The sequence below is a fragment of the Anopheles ziemanni genome, chromosome 3 (assembly GCF_943734765.1).
Source record: "Anopheles ziemanni chromosome 3, idAnoZiCoDA_A2_x.2, whole genome shotgun sequence".
NCBI classification, from domain to species: Eukaryota; Metazoa; Arthropoda; class Insecta; order Diptera; family Culicidae; genus Anopheles; species Anopheles ziemanni.
The window spans coordinates 76,969,933-76,988,158 of NC_080706.1; the positions used below are offsets into that span (position 1 = coordinate 76,969,933).

Below are 18,226 nucleotides of genomic sequence, written 5' to 3' on the forward strand. Positions count from 1 at the left end.
GGATCAATTTGAATTGTTTGACAAGAAAGTAGGTGAAAGAAAATCTAAATGTAATTTCTTACATTTTATTTATCACATATAATTCTGAGGATAACGCATACAAAAATTTCGAAAAACATAATTATGCTCATTTCAAGAATTCCGTCAGTTCATGTGCAAGTTTCATCTATCAGTTTGAGGTAGTTTTCAAATTAAGAGTTCACTTAAACAAAACAAGATTTCCTAATTTGTAGGCCGTTCTACGTCTACCCTTATGTTTTGATCGATAAAAAGAATTTCTTTCCAATTTCTTGGATACAATTCGAATAATTTTTCTATGTTGTCTGGCGCAAGGTTCGAAAACTTTTCACCACTGTGTGTTACTTTAACCGGGATAGCGATAGTCTTAGCAGCTAACTGAAAGATTCCTTCATAGTTACGCTCGTAATAGCTTAACCATGCAACAGGATTTGCGTCTAAATCCAGACAGCATGCACCCAGATACGAATCCAGCTCATGTTTAGCTGCTGACTCTAGATTTCGTTTTTCTGCAATCCGTTGACGGAGATCACCCAACAAAGGATCACTCAAATTTGCATCACATTTAGTTGTCATGAAACCATTCAAACTATGACACTCAATCAGCTTTTCGACAACCGATTCATAAGCAGCGTTGTATTCCGCATCTTTACACGTAAATCCATACTGTTTTATCCTCGGGTCCAAGAGCGTCGTTTCCGCCACGAGTGGACTATTCCACACATCTTCCAGTTTTTCATTTAAGGCACCATCAAGGACACGAACTAAAGCATTTACTTCCGCTAGTAGTTCGGTGTCTTGCATGAAGCCTGTGAATTTTCGCTTCAACTCCTTGGAAACGACATTCATTATTGATAAAGCGAAGTACTTTTCTGAGCAGATTCTATCAAACGCATGGCGACAAAGACTCAGTATCTTCAATGATTGTTCTAGAACTATCCAATCTCTCTCGGTCCATGAAAAGGATATTTGCGAAGCATCTAGGGCTGAGATGATAGCAAGTTTATTGCTTTGAAACCAATTCAGCAAATCCAAAGTGGATTGCCAGTTGCCTGGGCCATCATCGAGCTTTCTCTGCTCATTTGAAAGACCATATTTCAATTGTGCTTCGCCTAACTCCATTACAGCTTTCGCATTCGTTATAAACCACTTTAAGAATTCATTAACAGATTCTACCTTGGGTTGCAACACATCATGCAAAGCCTTCTCAATGACAAACCCAAAGGAAATCTCAAAACAGCAAAAGTGTGCAAAGTTTGATTTGGAAAGGGTCATTGCATCTATGAGTTTAGGATTATGGTCCGTAACGATACAATCTATCCTACCATCGAAGTCAAATTTCATCGCAACATCGTCCAACCACAAAGCAATTTCCTCCGCTGTACTATCAACGCCGAAATCTCCGCAAGCCAAAAACAAAGAGTGTTCCCGATTGGAATATATAGTTGTGAGATGTGCAACAATCGTAAAGAAAGATACTCCATCCTGGCTTGTCCACCCTGCAATACTTAGTGCAACGTTCGAGGAATTATCAAGTGTTATCATAACGTTATTAGCGCATTCTTCAAAAACAGTTGGCAAAATGGTTTTCGATACTGTGTCGCTGCTAGGTATGTTATAGCTTGGATTGAGCATGTGTATAAACTCTTTAAAATATGACGAATCCAACAGCGACAGACGGAAAGCGCCTCCGCAAATCGCTTCCATTAACGGTGTTAACCTTTGCTGTTTCATCTTCCGAGCTGGTTGCCGGCAATTCGGCGTTTCAAGATGTCCATTAACTCTCTGTTTCAAAGCGTCCATGTTGCTCGACGCATTCGATGGCAAAGGGATGATCGGAATTTCAGTAACATTCCACTTGCGTTTTACTATTGGAGGACGACGTCGCATGAAATACCGCTTCCGTTTCTTCCCGTCAACCGGCTTCAAACCGTGGAGTCTAGCCGGATTTCGTCGTCGATTAATAGGGAACATTGTCACTAAATGTTGTAAAAAAGAATTGTTAGTTGACTAAATCGAAATGGTCGCATTCATGCATTCTACTTTTAGTCAAAGACAAGAACTTTACAAAAATGTTTTCGAAAAAAAGATTGATGCGGAGCACCTAATATCGATTGCAACGCAATAACTCATCAATTCCGGCAAGTAACAATACTGGGAAATCAGTTCTACTTACTCGAAGGTATCCACGTGGTCCTATTCTCGTAAATTTCGATTTCGTTTGCAACAATTCACTTCCTAGAATCAGAACAATAACATTAGTTCTCATCAATTCAAGACAACTTATGATAAAGATAAACTAACAAAATGAAACATACCGTACAGCACAAACTGCCTTATTACAGCTTTCACAATTCGACGAACATTATACTATTCACATAAACTCGTAATAACTTTGTAATAACAGCGAACAATTGTTTGAGCATTCGTTCGTAGAATCACAAATCTAATCGCTGAAATGCCGCGGTTTAGTACTGTCAGTATGAACTGTCAAACGGAATAGCATGCCCAAGGTTAATATTGACGAAGTGACTGCGAAAGTCGAATTTTATTTCGTATTGACGGTTATTCGAGAAATGTTTTAAAATAAAGCATGAACACAGTAAGTGAATGTGCCCAGTTGAAATACGCATCCGAAAATACTGTAAAAGTGATCATATGTATATGCTCAATAACATAAACGTACCGTAATATGTAAATATAATTTGCTTTATTTTTTGTAAAGTCAAGCGGAAGACCTACGCCATGTAGAACACGACGAAATACACCATCTTGTAAATCTATTTTCTAACACATCGTTTCTCGAGAAGCTAACGTTACCCAGGTAGCCCGGGTCTAATTAAGCAACATTTTGATCGACTTGTTTTACAAATTGTGACTGATAAATACAGGCTAAATTGTACACTTTGTTCATAATAAATTATTAATTGTTGTGTTACAAAACATGGTATTCAAATAACAGTTGTGTAAAACAGGTATTTAAAACAGTCGAATAGTTAAAATAAACACAAATACAAACAAAAACAACAAACATAGGATTTTTACAATTGCACATTAGGTCCACATGTACGTAGGCATGATGCCCTCTTTGCTCGTGCCGGGCGGGGTAAGTACTTCATCGCAGAGGAACTTCAGTGGCAGGTCTACCACATTGCCCTCGATGCGTGAAATGGCCTGCTGAATGCCCTCGGGATTAGACTGCAGCAAATGTTTATCCTCCAGGAATTTCTTCATCATCGCAAACGATTGCACATTGTCGGAGGGGATGCACCGAAACACTTGGTCGTAGATGAGCGTATTGCGCCGGGACGTTTGCCTCCAGACACCGTTCCAGAAGGAGTGGATCACCGGATCCGTAATGTCAATCGAGGCTCGCTTCGGGTCTGGTTCCAGCAGCCCGAGATGCTCGCGGAAAAGAAACTTTCGCAGTTTGCCAGCAAATATGCCACACGGATACGATTCGCCATTCATACGGCCTTCTTCAAACGATTCGTCCTACGAAATGGAAAGTGAAATGCACTTTAATGTTCAAGCAACTAATCTGTACCTTGCCATGTGCCTGCACTTACCGTGATCATCACACAAACTTCCGAGTCCCGTTTGCCCAGCAATGAGCGATCGTTGATGTTGGCCGAACCGCAAATCACGACCTTATCATCGGCAATAAGCAGCTTTGAGTGAACGTAGATCAGTTCCGTCACAGGCATCCCGTTCAGGGTGGAGTTAGTCCGCAGACTATGGAATGATATGTACTCGAACGGGTTCGCAATGCCGGCTGCCCGCAACCTCGATAAAAGCGATGTTTTCCCTCTGAAATGGAAATAAAAACCAAACCATTGATGGGAACAATTAGGACATTCTACTGCGAGTGGTAAATGGTTGGTAGTACTACCTCGAAATGGATGCATAATTCCAGTGGGTGATGGCTCGCAGCGAGATTCCAGTGGCACCGCCTACATCGCCCTCGAAGCCGGGCAACAGCGGCATGACGACGTACACCCGGAACACTTTTTTCTCTCGATACGCACGGACAATACGCTTGAACAGGTACTCCGATATTTGATTTTTCACCACACTGTTTCCCAGCTCGAGACTGATGAAGAACTGGTTCTCGATGTACACATAATGCTGAGCCTTCGAAATCGTCTGCACGTACGCCTCGTGTATGCTCTGCTCGACGTAGTCCGGCTCTATAAAGCCGCAGTTCCAGCTTGAGGCACTGCGAAGCACCTGACAGGTGACATGGTGCAGCGGAACGTTCAGGAACTTACTGTCTATGCGGATGTCATTGTAGCTCTTTGGCAGCAGGTACGGATAGTTGGCGTTTTCTCGGCACTTTTCCAGCTTGACTGCGTTCCACCGTTCGATAAAGTGACGTGCAGCGTCCCGGGCCGCCTGGCCAAGGACGACGGTGGCCACATCGTGCCAGGGCATACGGACCGTCGTTGTGCGGTCCACTAAATCTGCAACAGACAAAAACAGATTGTTTCAATTAAAGTAAAAAAGCCTAAACTGCGCCGAAACGATTTACCGATCGAAAAACATACCCACATACGGCATGTCCAGGTTGGTGAAGTCTTTGATGATGAAATTAATGTAATCCTTTCCAATCCACAGCTTTGCCTGCCCATCCAGCTCGAATACGACGGCATTTTTGAATGGCTGAGGGCTGAGAATGCCATCGTTGCTGGCGCCGAGCGTGTGGTGCTTCTCCCCGCCATAGGCCTGCTGTTTACGCCGTTCCTCCTCGGAAAGGTATCCCGGACTGCTCAGGGTACTCTTCGGTCCCGTACCACCTCCGGCATTGGCCGTGAGTGCATCGCTTCCGTACGGTGGATCCTGTGCGTCCGAAAGTGTCATACGATTTTTCAAATCTCGTCCCATATCCTTGATCTTGCCCATAATGTTACGGCGCTCCATCTCGGGTGTGTTTTGTTTGATGTTTTCCGGTAGACTTTCTCGCTCCTCTTGCGGCTGCTGGTCCAACGCAGCACCAGCGCCGAGCGCCTGGGCCGCCGCTATCAGCAGCTTGTCCGGTGGATCACCAGCACCGGCCGGTCCATCCGGATCCCGTTGCGTGAACTTTTGCTTCAACCGTTTCATACCGCTCAAGGCGCTACCATCGGCTGCCGACTCGTCGTACCGGTGTGTCGCCGCCTGCCGATCCATTGCGGTTGCTATGGCAATGTTTTTGCTCGACTTGAGTAGATTCGCCACCGAACCGTTCTCGTCCAGCTCTACCACGGTCGATGGCTTCCGGGTAGTGGTGTTGTTCGCCGAACTGCTTGTCGACGACGAGATGCTGCCCAGATCGGTCAGCCGATGCTGGTAGTCGTCCCATCGGCCGTAGCACAGGTCAATGCCGCCAACGAATGCGTACGTCTGGTCGACAATCACCAACTTTTCGTGGTGCGCCCAGAACAGAATGCCCGCCTTGGCGTGATCCGGATGGCGTAGAACCTGTTCCGCAATACAGAATAAAAAATCATGATTGTTAGTTTAAGGCAGGATATGTTAGCAAGGCAAGTCCTTGCTTATTCCTAGGAGAATCGAACAAAGAGTCATTTTTACACACGTGATGGATTTGTCACACATTTCATTTTGAACAATTTTGAATCACTATGAACAATACACTTATTTGTACACATTCTTAATTTATAACGCACACAATGAGTTTAATGATGCACTGTGATGAAATGTTTATTTTAAATAACGAACACTAGAAAATTTAGCTCTTTTAGCTGTATTTCGGCCTATGGAATCAGGCAACAGAGATAAAGCAATACTGATGCTTAAGTAATCAACGTCTTATGCTGTTAAGCAGAACTTTGTAAAGCTCATTTTCATTCAACTTTAGCTTATCATTCACGCTACCGGCAACGCGTGGTAGTCACCGTTTAGTGTGACGAAACGGCAAGTAACTGTGTTTGATTATAAAAACCTGCTCGACCACCATCAACTGATGTTCTTCTGCAGTACGGCATAATCCCATGATGCAACCGAACGTGTGTGCGTCCATTAAAAATAAAGCAATAAAACCCCGGAGTGTAAAACGGCATAACGATCCGCAACGACCACCATCCGTCACTGCGCACGAGTGTAGGTTTGCGATTGGCAAACAAAACCGCGCCGGCAACCGCTAATCACCGCTCCCCATGATCCTCAGGGCGTCCCTTCTGGGAGCGCACCGTTGAGTCACCTAGACCTTTCCAGGGTCATCCAGCCCTCAGTTACCTTGATATTCTCGTGCTGTTCCACCAGCCGCTGCTTGCTGTAGTAGCTGTTGATGCCGAGCGCAAAGTCGAGCTCCTTGAAAAGAAGCACGAAAATTTTGATACCCTGCTCCGCCTTCCGCTTCAGGATCTTGTCCAACCGCCAGTAGTCGCCATCGATCGCCGGCCGCTTCATGTAGATCTCCGGGCTAAGCATCCAGTCGGTGATGAAAATTTCCTCGGTCGCACCCTCCAGTGCGTCGGCCACCGCGCTCATGTACCCCGCGCCGTCCACAAACCAACCGGCCTGGACGCCGGGCCGTGACGGTGCGAACGATTGGTGCGGGTTCGGTAGGGTGAAGTCACGGGCGCTCTCGTTCGCTACCCGCTTCAGGTGCGTCATCCACTCCTTGGCCGTTCGGCGGGTCGGATACTTTATCACCAGGTAGCGCGAGTTGGTCGCAATCTGTAGCCCGTTCCGCATGCCGGTGCTGTACATGCCGGACGAGACGTCAAAACCCTGATCGAACAGCACCACACACCGCAGCACGCCATCCTTCGGCCGGTAGTACCCGAAGCAGGTCTCCTTCACAAAGAACCACCGATTGCGCCACTTGCTCCACAGGACGTCGGTGCAAAAGTAGCTGCACCGGATGCAGCAGCCTCCGGCTAAACACCCGCAAAAGTTACACCCGGACTGGCCGGAGCGTGTCGAGCCGGTACGCTTCTTGATTAAGCCCTCCTTGCCCTTTTCGCCAAGCGCGGCAATGAACGAAATGTGGGATACCTCAAGGAAGTTGATCTGAAATTTAAAAAAAAACATACCTTTCCTAAAACCTCATCCTCCTCCAAAAAGGGTACTAATGATTGATCTTTACCGTGCCATGGAAGTTGCGATAGAGCGATATGTTGAGCAGGTTGTACAGATACTCCTCGAGCTGTTTGATCCGTTGCGGAATGGCGTCGAACGGGACGAGCGAGTCCGGCTTTAGAGGAAACCGGGGCAGGGCGCTCTTCTTCATCTTTTTCAAAGGCTTACCAAGCTTCTGTTGCATGGCGGGCTGGGCCGATTGTAAAAAAAAGGTATTCCAGTAATGACAGTAACAGTCATAGAAAAATCCTAGTGTACTTACCGATGCCGTCGTTTGATGCACGGTGTGCATGTTTCGGAAGCTGTCCCGTCGCTCTTTGTGGCTTTTCGTCGGAAATGGAATGTGCAATGATGTACGGTACGTTGTTAGCTGCTGGTGTAGGTTGCGGAAATGGTTGTAGCGCTTCTGAATCGTCCACGAGAAGGGACCATGCGTCAACTTAACCGTATACCTGTTCAGCAATCAATTAAGTATTCCTTCAGTTTGATCCGTCGTCAACCTCGCCAAACAATGGCTACTTACAGGTTAGGATTGAGCACGTGCGACGTCAGACTGCGCTCGTAGTCGATAATCTCGACGTTTATCTCCAGCCCCGGAATGAATATGTGCCGACGCATCGAGTCGAACTTGACCGGTGTGTTGTAGACGTAGCTGTACGGGATCTCGGACGCTGGCGACACACTGTCCGCGTCACCCTCGCGTATCACCAGGACCGGATTGTTCCCACCGATCGAAAGGTACGTTACTGAGTCGGGTGCGTCCAGATTTTCGTCGTACTCCTCCGGTTCGCTCCGGATCGAGTAGCAAGCCAGGCTAGCGTCCGGGTGTCCCACACCGCCACCTCCCTCTTCTCCTCCTTCCCCGCAAGCCACATTGGGGCCACGGGGGTGCTCTGGACGGAGGGTTGAATTGGAAGCTGCGGCCGTATCATCGTAGTGCAGAGCTGGATTGGAAGTACCGATTTCGTTCATCGACATCTGATCTATGCAACGGAGGTAAAAGGGTTTGCGTCAGGAAACACTTTTGACGTTGAGGTGTGATTAAGGCAAAGTTCAAGGAAATATATTCAATAAGCCCAAGGTCACTAAATCACTAAATTGCAAGCCTTAAGTAAAATCCAATACCAAAGAGCAGAGACCGAACATCATTCTGTTAGATTTTGTTTTAATAATTGAAACGGAACCCACTCTTTGAGAACTAAACTTCACATCCAATATGTATTGATAGATCAACAGTACTTCAAGCCATGAAAACACAAAAAGGAACACCAGAACGCTCAAGAAGTTATCAAAGAGAAACGATCTGTTACTATTTTTCCTGTGTTGAACCATTTTAAGGGTTCCAATCACTTTCTTACGTCACACAAGCACTTAGCACTTCACGTTGGTTTTGTTTTTTCTGATTTCAACAGTCGTTGCGCCACTTGTCGCCAAAGGAATTTGGTAGTCACTATCGCACTCAGTTTACATTCGTATCTACTATCATGTGCTACACTAATTGCTACCTGAAAAACTGTTTACTTCTTTTCTAAGGCCACATTGTACTTCGATAGTTTGAATAGATAGCGAATGAAACAAATTCATTTAAAATTTGTCACGAATGAGAATGCCAACGGTGGTTTAAAATATCCTTAGAAGAGACATTTCGATGCACTTTCTTACCAACAATCAGATGCACAACCTGTTCAGCCTCTTCTTCCGACATGGTGCACCGTTTTCTAGTATCGCAACGAATCTACTATCCACCGGTTAACACATCGCCATGAGGGTCTTTCGCTGGAGTGAACGATTTGTGCTTCTTTCGTAGCCTTTTCTCCTGCCAACCTCTTGAGCTCTCTTCGACAAGTGGATTGTGTTGCGACACCGGGGCTTGAGAGCCATTTAATATCTTATCGTACCGGGTACCTGTTCCTCGTGTTTCGCAACCGCACAAACAATCGCACCAGTCAAAGGGGAAAACATATGATTCAAAGCCACCGGTTGTGGGCTTTTATAGACACCTCGACCAAGCAAGGGAGACGATGATAAGAGAACAACCTAACCCAACAGGAAACCGCGCAAATATGATGCCGGAAGGTATAAAACTCATTACATCCGGTACCGAAATCGGCCCAAAGCATACCGAGGAGAGTTCCAAAGTAGAAGGATAAGGAGGGGATGGAAATTAGCAAAATTCGTCTTCGACACAGGCCCTTTTGTTTTGCTCTCTCCCTTTGCCCTCAACGTCCTTATCAGCCCCGATTCTCCCTTGTAGGTGGGAATTTTCCGATTAGAGTACACCTATCACGCTCCCTATCAGTCTATTGGTGCACGATAAGGTGCAACTCGATACGATAGCACCATCATCACAGACGGCACCTGTCCTTCTCGATTAGATATTGTATTGAGAAACCCAACCTAGTCCTGAAAAGGCTGATCTAGGCTTGAAGTTTGGATTTCCAGGCTTCGGTTCGAAATTGGTGCCCGAGTCCGAAGGTTCGATCAATATCGATCGATCAACCGATTGCAGAGACACACTGCAATCGGTGTTGACCGATGAGGCAGTTCCTGGTTGAGACAGTATCCGGTTACGCCTACACCTACCGATGTCACGCAGCAGGAGCGATATGCTGCGATGTATCGTCTTCCGTTTCAGGTGAGCCTCCATCGTAAAAGAATTGTTTTCGCCGTCCGTGTCCACGTGTGCTAAAGTGCTACAGGAGGAGCTCCGGTAGACGAACTGACGATAAATTCGCGTGTAACCGAAACGCACCGGCAACGACACTCTGGCGGTCGCTAGCACATCTAGCAACCACTGGATTCTTGAACGAAGTTGCGCACGCGCCTAGACTCGATGCCGGCGAAAATCGGCGCGGAAAACACGTACGATCGTACCGGCAGACAAAATAATACTGAAAACAAACTAAAAGCCCCATTCGCACAAACGCCCGAGAACCAACTGATAAGACGACGACGCAACGCCATATGTACGGCAACAAGTGGTACCATTCGGCGTGCGTGTGTTTCTCTTCGTTCGCTTTTTGTCGTTATCATTTTATTTCCCGCGTGCCCTCGCGAGAAAAAGACGCTACTTCGCTGCCCTTGCCCTCCTGCTTTCCCTGCTCCGTAGGATCAACGCTTATCATAATGACATCCATTTTCTCTTCATGCCATACTGCGCCAACCATTGCACGGTCCGTCATACTTGAACGTACGGTACATGTTAGATTCTTACGTTGCCTTCAATTTTATTGGGTTTTGTTTTGCCCCCAATGGGTACTCCAAACAGAAACCCCAACGCGTTCCTGACCGTGAAACAGGGGTAAGCCCATCAGTTTTGTGCTTCTCAAAATTATTTCCGATTGCGATGGCCTGTTAGAATGTGGCTCAAGGACAAAGCTGTTGGATGAGTCATACACACGCGGATTTTTTTTTAAACCCGATCCACAATCAATACGAGCTCCAATTCAACTGCAACTAGTTCACCTTCATTTGTCTTTATTAGCGCAGCAAATGCTACCCTACTTGAAAATGTATTCTAAAGGCATTTTAATCTCCATACATTGACTACATTTTGCTAACCGGGTTTAGAAACACCCCCGTCTCGCAGAGGGCCAACTAAACCATATGTTCCTTCCAGGCGAATTTTAACACTTTGTTGACTTGGTTTAACATTGTCGACGGCAAGACGAATATGTTCGTCATGACTCACATGCCGCGACGGATCGTGGTGACTGTGGCATGTTTTTCCCAGAAAGCACCTATCAACAAAGTGTTAATATCATACCATCAGCCATTTAACCTACCCCTTAGCTAGTAACTTAGCTAAGTCCGATTTATTTAAAAACAAATTGAAATGATTTCCCTTCATCGCATCATTAATAAAATACCTCACTAACCGGATGTTCTCAAAACCTGACCCATCAACGGCAAATTTAAAATGCAACCTTATAAATTTGATAAAGATGTTTGCATTCTAGTCGGTACAATGCTAACCCATGTGTTGTCACACAGTTTCGTCGCCTTGTTTATCAAACCGTGTTAACACTTAAATGTACTGAATGATCTCTAAGCAGACGAACAAACACCTAATAATGCAGGATCTCTAACTATAATGAAGAAAGATGAACCATCATGGTTGAATGCCGAATTGGATTAAATTCAAACGACTTCGAACCACGGTCAACCAGGACGTTCGCGAATACTGTGAATTGTGTGTTAGCATGCTGCCGTAGCTAAATCGTGAATGAAGTCATTCATCGGATGACATAAGACACCGATGGACGACAACTGCTACATCTGATAAATTCAGCGATAACGGAAACAGCAACGACTGCGTTCCAGACATTCGGAACCCGAGGATCGTTAAGTAATGATAGTTTAAAAGGCAAATAAAATGGCGTGTGGTGTGATTCATTAAATTTTTTCATTGCGGGAAAAGCATATTTTATGTTCATTTAAGACAAATTCATAGATTATCTATCATAATTTTGTTTAATAATTCGTCTATATTGAATCATATTTCTATATGATTACACAGACCATCGGAAACGAGATGTATGTATTGTACAGAATTTAAATTCTTAGAACTGAGAGAAAAGTATACAAATATGCAATGTTCATGTTCAACATTATTATGACAAAGAGGTAGCTAAACAGATGTTTTTATACAAAAATTATCAACTAGTTTTGGTATCTAGTTTTTCGTTAATTTATTATTTGTGTTAATATTGCATAAACTTGTATTTAAAAGCGATCTGACATGGTTTTCGATGGCAGACATTTCCAGTTACGGGTGTTCTTTTGTCCAACACTATATTGGCACACACAAATTCAACCCCGAAGTGTTTACTGATAATGCACACTTGGAATTATCTTGCAATTGCTTCCACCTGTGGACCGTATCTTTTCCATAGATTCAATAAGGTAACATCGCTAGATTTAAAACAACCTAAGCAAAGCTCCTTTAGTTTGATTTAATTTGAACAATTCACATCACATTCTCTGATTCAATTCTAACAGTGAGATAAGCCATAAATAGAGACATTTTTTATTCAAGTTCCATTGTGTGGACAATATCGAAAAAGGTTAACAATGGTTCGGATAATTCTGATGAAACAAAAATCTTTTCATGAAAATAACAGTATGCTTGAAAAATAAATCAATTTGTAGGAATGCATAGCTTTTATGAAGAACAATAATCAATTTAGAATTAGCCCTTAGAGTAAGTTTCTGTTGAGTTATTTTTAACAAGGTTAACCCAATTTTTCCTTACAGATAACACCCCTTTTTTTGGCTCCCATAAATAGGTGCAACCCGGTATCCCCGGTTCTACACAGAACTCGACTCTTTTATGAAAATAGTTTACAAAAGTGAATTTGGTAAAGAAAATGAAACATACGCATGCTTAGTAGCGTATATTAAAAGAGGTGCGAAATATGAAATGTGTTGTACATAAAAGTGTTTGGCTTCCAAATTGCAGCATTTACACTTTTCCTACTTACAGTTGAAATTCTTCACGCGTTCAGGCTCCAGTGCGATCGGTTTGCCTAGTACGGTGAAGGAACTAGGATCCAAGAACGAAACCGGCCGATATCGATATGTACCACTTAGCAACACTCTAGTGTACTGGAATTTACTGATGACACGTTGATGGAACAATACTGGGAGGAATAGAAGGGCTACCTAGGTCAGTTTTTAATCTGAAGCTCCGGAAGAGTGCAACGCATCAGTTTTGCCGGTGAAAACAAGATTGTTGAACTTGAAATCTCCTAAACCGGACTGTGGACGATCTAATTTGGTGAAAACGATCAATTAGAGACACTTTTAATATTTAACAGTTGACTTACGATCGTCCTTCCTTTTCGATCTATCTACTTTTTGTGAGCCTTCCGAAATTAAAATCCTTAATTAGAGGAAAAATAAGATTGCATTTATCATTCTCAGGCAATTACCTGCACATCCTTAACATTTGCCAGTGGAATGTACCATACCTAGCAGAGTTGTGGTTGTCGAGACCATAACAATATTTCCAGTGTGTATGGAAAATCGCAAAAGCGTCCAAATCCTTACGATGTCATCAATGTCACTTTGCGACTATCGATAGTTTTGCATCGATTGTGAACTTGACAACGTTACACCTCATGAGAAACAATATGACCGCTATGCTCTTTTAGGAAGGTCAAAGTCTCTATAATTAAACAAAAACAAAATGCCATGGTCCTGAACCTGGACAACAGATTTCTTTAAGAGGGTTACAAACAAAATTGTAAAATATATTTTTCTAAACTACCAACAAAAAAATAAAGTGATTCATTGATGAATGCTCCTTTTTTCATAGATACATCTTGTGCTGAGTCGATCTTCATTTTTTTTGCTTGAGGCGCGAATATCGAATAGAGACGCATCTGTCGAAGCTTACAAATTCATGTGCAAGATAATTTGATAGCAACCATGGATGTCGATGGGACGAGTTCCATAGTAACTATTCTCAATATGGCGAAAAACACCATCGATTGTTTGTATGCAGAAAAGTTCACAAGAGAGAAGTTCGGCGTAGTGTTTTGAACATCAGAATAAAATAGGATAAATAATAAACGGCACACGTAGAGAATGCACAACGTGCTAGCTCGTTAAACATTCAAGGAGAGTGCATGAAAAACTGGCAAGGCTGAACGCGAGAGAAAACGCTTGTAAACAGGTCGTCATTTGTTTTAAGCGTGTGACCTTAACCGAATGATTTAAAAATAAACATCAAGCATTATAATCGAAATCACAACTTTTGTAGCAATATATTCGAAACTGTTACACTTGAAAACACATTATATAACATGCCGGATTCGCACAAACGGTTTGATTTGATTCGCAAAGTTTCAAACCCTCGATGCCGTTACGAACACGTGTGCGGTAATAATTATGGCATCACGGGTGAGGCGCACTCTTAACATCACACAGCTCGCGAGGAGGCCACTGCCACTATGGACAATTTGAATCATTTCTGTTATGTTTCCTTCACCGACCCCCCCGTTAGTGGCCGACCAGCTAAAGAGGCGATGGCTGCGAGCACGGGGCAGGAAACAACGGGGCTGTGGAATTGAAAACAACCACGAGATACACCACCCGTCCGCGACCGCGAATAACGGTTGCGGCCAGAAGAGAGGGTGGTTGTCGAGACCCTTCACGACAACGGTTTCCGAGTTTGAGCTGACGTAAGACAACGAAAAAAAATCGAGCAAACTATTTATGCGACTATAAGATACCCTCGACTCAAGCCTTTGGAGGTCTCCCGTATACCCTCGGGTCGCCGCAGAACAATATTCATTAATTGAGAAGAAAATTAAAAGGTTGCATCGACGAACTGAAACACAAGTGCGCACACGGACAGACACAATCACTTGTCTTGCAGATTTACAGAACCGGTTGTTTGGTTGATTGCGAGGTACGCAAATAGGCAAGATAATACAGAAAATAAAGGAGAACATGTCAAGCTCATGATAAGGCAATCATGGGCTATTTGCGAAGGAACTGGAACCATTTTTCACACCTCAGAGGTCACACCGAATGGTAAAAATATTAACATTTGTTGCACTAAACACTGGGATATTTTCGTAACACACCAAATTTTTCGACATTCAGCACAAGTCCCTGGTACAATTAAGCTTTTTCTTGAAGTATATTCATTCTCGGGAGAGATGAAATTTAGCTCTACACTCCAGCGGTTCCGAAACGTCAAAAACAGCAACTCTGGAGATTACGTCGAGACGATCCTTTCTTCACGGCAGCACATTGCACGATCATCTTTCTTCCCTCTGCCCATACGTCACACATCTGGCCCGATCGTTGCTTGATCACCAGTGAATCACTATCAATGCCGTTATTCCTTTGAACAGAAACCAACCTGTTTTTGCCGAAATTTATACTGCAAACAAACTCCTCAGGCCCGACACATCACTACGGGCAACGAGATGAAATCCAAACAATGGTGTCCTCCAGCTGTTTTGTGCCTTTAACTGCTCAGAACTGAACAACTGAATTGGAAGTTGGAAACAAGCAGCAACCCCGCGAACCGAACCGCGACGTCGGGCACGCGAATGTGGATTGAAAAACACAACTTGCTCTCCGGCGATCGACGGAGCAGTCACGCTCTTTTGTTATGGAACGCAAGTTTGTTTTCGCTTGCTCTTTCTCACCAGAAAGCCACGATCCCGGAGTGTAAGAGAGATGCAGCAGCAGTATGAGTTTACATTGAGCATTCGCATTCATTCATGTTCTCCGTTCGTAAGCACGAATCTTTCTCCGCCGTCGATCATGTGAAGTCTTTGAACACCGTTGATCGTCAGCTGAGCGCAGCAATTGTGCGTTATTTACGATTTGTTGTTATTTACCACGGATCGAAGAATGCACATTCCATTCTATAACTCAAGAAAGGGACATTTAAAAAAGAAAGAAAACCATATATAGGTAAGCACTACTTTATTATCGTTTTGATTGATTTCAAGCGACTGCTTTGCAAGACTACACCGGACTTACCATACACGGGATTTTTGTTATACAATCTAAACGTATTCTGTTTCTTTACAGATTCTCTAGAAAAGAGCGCTAAACGAAGGGGAGGCTATTCTGAGTTTGAATTATTTAAGTTTATATTTCAGCAAAACATTTCCGCATAGCTTTACTAGGTAACGAACCTTGCAAGTTTAGACCGAACGTTATTGAGGTTAGAATTCCTATAAACTTCACAAGATGTAAATTCTCATTCATTACCTGAATCTTTGGATGGATCTTCATTTGTACATTACATAGTGTTAGTAAATAGAGTAGATAAAAAGGAAAAAAGAATTGTTTACACTTCTTTCATTAACCAGTTTTGTTCATACGCAAAGCAAGTGCTAGTCCGTTGATTTTCAAACTATCGAGCTCTTTTCAAACCGGTTTGAAATTGTATCGAACATACCACGGTGTACTGTCAAGTTGGATGCATTTTTTAAGACAAAAATAAACCTTCAACTGGTTGTTTCTGGATGCATGCTCCGCTAGAAACAAACACTGATGAACAGCAATCCAATAGACCAATAGAATCCGCAATAATCCCCCCAACTTTTAGTTTCTATTTGTCCCCTCATGTACGTTTCTCATTCACACACACACCCATACAATAGCAGCAGGCCGTCTTCCTCAATCATCTTTTCGTATTTTTTCTAGAATAGTGAACCGTCATTTGACAGATCGCCAAATCGTTGTACTGCGACCGATGAAAAACAATAATTCAACTCCAGCGTCCGTCGGCGCGTTGCATATTAGTGTGTAATTAACTACACGGCGGGTGAACGGAACCGATTCGCATAAGTTATCTGTTTTGAGTAATTTTAAATACCGAAAGTGTTAATATGAGTTTATCATAGCGCATTGAACTTCTTCGGATCCCGGACATCGTGCAATGGTCGCACCTTCTCGGGTGGTCTACATTGAGGTAATCGAGCCACTCTGTGCTGTTGGAGTGCCGCCATTTTAAAGAAAGGTTTAAAGACACGGCAGATGATAGAATATGTAAAACTCGGAATGCCTACCGTGGCATGTGGTGAATAGTTGGACTAGAAGCATCCGGTATAAAGAAGGTAATAGGGTCGCCTGAATGGTTTGTCATATTGGGAAACTTTTAGAAGTGTTGATACTGTTTGTCTGGGATAATTAGTTAGGTAAGAAGATCAGATCGTAAGCTTTGGAAAAATTAGTTTTATCTTAACCGCGATGGAATAGAATCGGCATTTTGGATAAACAGAGGGAACCGGGTGTGTTCATGGCTGCCATCTTGAGCAACGTAAATCCTTGCTTGTGTGCGGCTATGAACCGGAAATACCTAACCTAACATTTTCGCCTTTCGTTCAGTTACGTGTCAACGCGTAAAGTTAGCCTCTTCGTTCAGTTGTGATCAATGTTATTTTGTGTGTCAGTTTCACAGACAGAATTACAATGCGCTACCAGGAATTTATTAGAACCGAAGGGGTGTTATCAGTAAAAGGACTAGCTCATAAGATTTTATTATTGCGCAGCGATTGTTCACTTTCGTGATCGTTAAGTCAGCAATGTTGATCGAAAAAAACAAAATGGCGACTGAACGAAAGGAATACAACACAGTATCTGATGTTTTACGACTTCAGTTGGCCGCAGCTCGTGAAAGCGGAAGGATGTCAAATTTGTTAGAGTAGCTAAGTGCAGCTCAAAGTGGATATTTTTGTACTTAACTGAGAAAACTGAGTTTTATATGTGAGTTTAGACAAAGTTTACATACTTTACTTTACAACGCTGTTTGACGGTACAAGGAAGTGCGTCGTAGTTTGCTTTCATTGCCGTTGTGTTAGGAGCAAACATATTTCTTATTAAACCTTGCCGACATCGCACCATTTGGGTACCCGTCCCATGGAAGCCGCCCTTCCGCATTCTCTTACCATTTACCTTCCTTCGAATTGTCAAACGTTTCGGCCATTTGTTGTTGAACATAGGATTCTGACGTACTCTTCCGCTCGAATCGACCCAAGCGCTGTCATCCTTTTGGTGTGGTGTTGTTTCGCTGGTTTCGCTTGTCTGTCGCGATATTTTCATTTGTGAAAACAGCAGCAAAATCATTTGCGCACCGTCTGAGGGAATTCGATGGTCAGGATTTCCTCCCTCTTGCCGACGGCGGCGGTGTATCGAGGCGATTGTTGCTGAAGGAACGTTGACGAGATGTTGTCGCCGCGCGTTGTTTCTTGCTGCAAACCCTTGAGGAGGTGAAGGCATGGTTAGTGTGTTGAGGAGGGACACGATAAGCGTGTGGGCAAGTGTGTGCGTTGGTATGTTCTGTGTGGAGTTCGGCGGTTTCATTAAACGGGTTGAATATGAATGGTGAATGGGAACATGAAAACTGAACCGAGCGCTACGATACGGCATTACCACACTGTAACGCGAATGTAATCTGATATTAGACACATTTGCTATTCTTCGCCCGCACTAATCATGCGATGCAGATTTATCCTATCTTGTAATTACTTCGTGAGTAAAGTTGTATCCTTTGCAATCCGTACTCCCCAGTTTAAAGGTACGGTGGGAATTAAATGCAGTGGGAGGTAAAAAAAATCTACAGTTTTCTATTCCTTTTGCTGCTCGTTTT

At 43.6% G+C, this 18,226-nt stretch overlaps 1 protein-coding gene across 1 annotated transcript; it reads right to left on the bottom strand.

The window, feature by feature from the left end:
- Positions 1 to 2,753: 2,753 nt before the first annotated feature.
- LOC131289345 (phospholipase D2) lies at positions 2,754 to 9,748 on the bottom strand. Its single transcript, XM_058318580.1, has 9 exons — positions 9,685 to 9,748; positions 7,625 to 8,084; positions 7,364 to 7,553; positions 7,109 to 7,291; positions 6,253 to 7,032; positions 4,566 to 5,478; positions 3,911 to 4,481; positions 3,588 to 3,828; positions 2,754 to 3,513 (listed from the first exon to the last, which is right to left on the bottom strand). The coding sequence occupies exons 1-9, from the start codon at positions 9,746 to 9,748 to the stop codon at positions 3,073 to 3,075; spliced, it is 3,843 nt and encodes a 1,280-aa protein (XP_058174563.1). The 3' UTR covers positions 2,754 to 3,072.
- Positions 9,749 to 18,226: the final 8,478 nt, after the last annotated feature.

Excerpts from the sequence above, each read along its gene's own strand:
- LOC131289345 (XM_058318580.1), bottom strand. The coding sequence starts at position 9,748 with ATGGAGGCTCACCTGAAACGGAAGACGATACATCGCAGCATATCGCTC. Across the intron at positions 3,829-3,910 it reads AATTATGCATCCATTTCGAG|AGGGAAAACATCGCTTTTAT; the intron begins GTAGTACTACCA and ends TTTCCATTTCAG. Across the intron at positions 3,514-3,587 it reads AAGTTTGTGTGATGATCACG|GACGAATCGTTTGAAGAAGG; the intron begins GTAAGTGCAGGC and ends TCCATTTCGTAG.